This window comes from Miscanthus floridulus, chromosome 2 (assembly GCF_019320115.1).
Source record: "Miscanthus floridulus cultivar M001 chromosome 2, ASM1932011v1, whole genome shotgun sequence".
Taxonomy (NCBI): domain Eukaryota; kingdom Viridiplantae; phylum Streptophyta; class Magnoliopsida; order Poales; family Poaceae; genus Miscanthus; species Miscanthus floridulus.
The window spans coordinates 37,790,062-37,793,638 of NC_089581.1; the positions used below are offsets into that span (position 1 = coordinate 37,790,062).

At 60.2% G+C, this 3,577-nt stretch overlaps 2 protein-coding genes across 2 annotated transcripts; one reads left to right on the forward strand and one right to left on the reverse strand.

Moving 5' to 3' along the window:
* Nucleotides 1-778: 778 nt before the first annotated feature.
* Nucleotides 779-1,600, reverse strand: LOC136536363 (GDSL esterase/lipase At5g45910-like). Its single transcript, XM_066528685.1, has 3 exons — nucleotides 1,402-1,600; nucleotides 1,067-1,342; nucleotides 779-1,002 (listed from the first exon to the last, which is right to left on the reverse strand). Exons 1-3 carry the CDS (start codon nucleotides 1,598-1,600, stop codon nucleotides 779-781), a joined length of 699 nt encoding a protein of 232 aa, XP_066384782.1.
* Nucleotides 1,601-1,790: 190 nt separating this feature from the next.
* LOC136536364 (ethylene-responsive transcription factor ERF013-like) lies at nucleotides 1,791-2,401 on the forward strand. The gene is made up of 2 exons (XM_066528686.1): nucleotides 1,791-2,017; nucleotides 2,059-2,401. The coding sequence occupies exons 1-2, from the start codon at nucleotides 1,791-1,793 to the stop codon at nucleotides 2,399-2,401; spliced, it is 570 nt and encodes a 189-aa protein (XP_066384783.1).
* Nucleotides 2,402-3,577: the final 1,176 nt, after the last annotated feature.

Below are 3,577 nucleotides of genomic sequence, written 5' to 3' on the forward strand. Positions count from 1 at the left end.
GGTCGATGGATCCGGTTGCGGTCGTCGCGGGTTGGATGAGACGACGGAGCAGGCGCGCATGGCGAGGATGACGGCGTGGCCGCATGGGGGAGAGAGCGGGATCTCGCGAAGGGGAGCACACGCGCGGCGGAGGGGGAGTGAGCGGGATCTCGCGATGAGAAGCAGAGCGGGGTCTCGAGCGAGCGTGCGAAGCGGAGGAAGCAGAGCGACGAGGCGGGCTCGCGTGCAGTCGGTCCCACATGCCGACGCCTTTCATCGGAGTCGCGGGAGGGTATCGCATGGACGGGAGAGAAGAGCGACAAAAAAAAGTCGGCACCAAAAAATTATCTTACTTTTGTTCTTTTTAGTTGTAGAAGATTTGGTCATCAGATGACCAAACTAAATGACATGGAGACTGAAAACATGTTCAGCATGACATGATGCAGGGAAGGAACGTGCCTGTATTGTAGTATATGAACTAACTGTGCATTGTACGTGAATCGTGACCGCTTTTTACTTTCCAGATTTGGTCATGCGGTCTGCAGGTCTGATGCGCCGCATGTGAGATGATGACCAAATTAAATGGGGAGAATTATTTATTTGGCACTGAAATAAACCAGTCTTTTATATTTGGCATTAAAAGTTTTAAACTTTTTTATCTGGCATCAAGTTGAATTTTTCTTTCATAAATAGCACTGCTGTCTATTTTCATCGGTAACAATGTTAAACGGCTTGTAAAATGACGTAAGTGCCCTTATTTGTAGTAGGCGTTCGGACGAGGCGACGGGTCAGACGAGGCTCAATATGGGCGGCTCCGCCGACGGCCCCGCAGCCACGCCTCGGCGATGTCCCCGTACGCCTTCTCCGTGAGGTGGATGCCGTCCCAGTTCACCGCCGCAGACGGGTCGGCGCACGCCGTCGCCGCGCCGGGCCGGCCGCACCCCGCCGCGACGCTGCAGTTGTACCTGCCGCCGCCGGCGCCCGCGCAGCAGCACACCACCAGCGTCGTGTTCCCGTCGAATCCTGCACCAGCATCTCTCAGCTTGGTTTCGCCCACCTTGAATGCTAGGGTGAATGGTTATCTCACCGAAGAGGGCCGGGGTCGTGAGGAACGCGAGGACGGGCTGGTGGTAGCCGGCGAAGGCGATGGCGGTGTGTGGGTGCCTGATCCGGAGCGCCTGGACCTGCATCCGGAGCTGCTCGTTGTGGTAGCGCGCCAGGCCGTTGAACTCGTGCAGGCACCCGTAGCGGTGTCGTAGTCCGACGGGTCCGGGCACGCGTACAGCGTCAGGATGATGGGCAAGCAGCCCATGGGCACGTTCCCCGGCACCACGAAGCGCCTGGCGCCGTGCTGGATCAGCCTCTGGATGTGTACGTACGTTTGCATTGGTCAAGAGACATGCATGCTATGTTGTTATATACTCCCGCAAGAACCAAATGAGCTAGTGTCGTCTGACCCATCGGAGAGCGCGTGGTTGTAGGCGAAGCCGAGGAAGACGCCGTCGGTGAGTTCGGTGACCTGGACGACGAACAGCGGGAGGTGGTGGCCGTCGTGGTTGACGGCGCCGTCGAGGGGAAAGAGGGACTGGACGAGGGCACGCACGCTGCTGCTACTTGACATTTGCTGGTGGCTTCGGCGGCCGCGGACGGCGACGGGCTCCTTGAAGCTGTCGAGTTCGCGCGGCTCGTGACGCGCCTGCACGCGGAGCCCGGCGGGCTCTAGTACTAGAGCGCCAAACTCACCGGCAAGGACAGGACCTCACCTAGCGGCCGTTCCTCGGATCCGGCACCGCCAGCTGCGGCTTTTCAGAATGCCCCGGGCTTGCCGCCGGCAACAGATATGGCTCGGCTCCCACTCCCCCGCCGAGGCCGCGGCACGCGCCTACGACGCCGCGCTACTCTGCCTCAAGGAATCGGAGGCCGCGGTGGATCTCAACTTCTCGCTCTGCCTCCCGTTTGACCTGCCCCCCGCAGCCATGTCGCCCAAGGCCATCCAGCGCATGGCCGCCACGGCCGCGCTTGGGCAGCACCTGCTGCGGCACCAGCGACCTGCGCTCAGAATAATGGTAGTGCCTGCAGCGACGATGACGGCGACACCACCCCGCCGTGGAGTAGCAACTCGTCCACCAGTGACGTCTCCTCCCCGGAGTCGTCCGTCAGTAGCGAGAGTGAGCTGGCCAACTACTTCAACGACGACGGCGTGCTCAGCTTCAACGAGTCCAAGGTCATGATGAACGCAGCAAGCAGCCTTGTGCAGCAGCAGCAGCATGCGTGCGAAGTAGCAGCAGCGTGCGTGCGTGCTCCAAACGCCTACTACAAACAAGGGCACTTACGTCATTTTGCAAGCCGCTTAACATCGTTACCTGTGAAAATAGACGGTAGTGCTATTTATGGAAGAAAATTTCAACTTGATGCCAGATAAGAAAGTTCAAAAATTTTAGTGCCAAATATGAAAGACTGATTTGTTTGAGTGTCAAATAAATAATTCTCCCAATTAAATGACATGGAGACGGAAACATGTTCAACATGACGCGTGGAAGGAACGTGCTTAGTTGATCAGGTATTGAATGTTATCTGAGGCGCTCTTTTGTAACAAGGTGGTAATACCACCAGAACTGATGCTTTTGAGAAAAGTTAGTTTGGGTCAATTTCTTTGGTCTATATACAAAGAGAGAATTCCTTATTTGACACCAGACAAATGACCCGTTCCTTTTTTGGCCCTCAAAAAAATTTCATTCCCTATTTGACACCGAGTTCAACTTTCGTTCCTTATACGACACTCCGTTGAGTTTGACATCCATGAACCGTTAACTGCCACGTGAAAAGACGATTTTGCCCCTGTGGGCCCCACCACCTTCTCCCTCCTCTCTTCCCTTTCTGGCGGAGGAGGCAAGGGATGGCAGTGCCGCTCGCTGGTGGAGGATGCAGGGAGTGGCGGCGCTGCTCGCTGATGGAGGAGGCAGGGGAGGGCGGCGCGGCTTGTTGGTGGATGAGGCAGGGGAGGGCGGCGCTACTCGCTGGCGGAGGAGCTCGGGCTGAGGTCGATGGAGGTCATGGCGGGGAGGAGCTCAGGCGGAGGTCGGCGCCGGCCATAGAGGGGAGGAGCTCAGGCGAAGGTCGGCACCGGCCATGGCGCGGTTCAGGATGGGCTCTCGCGGCGCGGGATGCGGGCGCGGCCGGAGCTCGCGTGGCTGGTGCAGCAATGGCTCCCTCTCGCGAGGAGCTCGCGCGGGGAGCTCTCACGCGCCGGTGGCAGGCGCGGGGCTGGCCGAGGGCGGCGCACCGGCTCCACCAGATCGCGGTGCGGCGCGGCGGTCCGAGCTCCCACGCTGCCATGGCGGGACGGAGCGCGAGGTCGGGAGGGAGGGCGCGACCTCGGGGAGGACAGCGCGCGGCCGTCGCGAGCTCGGTGCGGCAGGCCGGGGCGAGCACGTTGGGGGCCGTCGCGGCTATGGCTGGGGAAAATCTCGCGAGGAGCTCGCGCGGGGAGCTCTCGCGCGCCGGTGGCAGGCGCGGGGCTAGCCGAGGGCGGCGCGCCGGCTCCACCAGATCGTGGTGCGGCGCGGCGGTCCGAGCTCCCACGCTGCCATGGCAGGAC

Coding starts and splice junctions, on each gene's coding strand:
- LOC136536363 (XM_066528685.1), bottom strand. CDS start 1,600: ATGTCAAGTAGCAGCAGCGTGCGTGCCCTCGTCCAGTCCCTCTTTCCC. Junction 1,343..1,401: donor CTCATTTGGTTCTTGCGGGA/GTATATAACAAC, acceptor GTACACATCCAG/AGGCTGATCCAGCACGGCGC. Junction 1,003..1,066: donor CACGACCCCGGCCCTCTTCG/GTGAGATAACCA, acceptor ATGCTGGTGCAG/GATTCGACGGGAACACGACG.
- LOC136536364 (XM_066528686.1), top strand. CDS start 1,791: ATGCCCCGGGCTTGCCGCCGGCAACAGATATGGCTCGGCTCCCACTCC. Junction 2,018..2,058: donor CTTGGGCAGCACCTGCTGCG/GCACCAGCGACC, acceptor TAGTGCCTGCAG/CGACGATGACGGCGACACCA.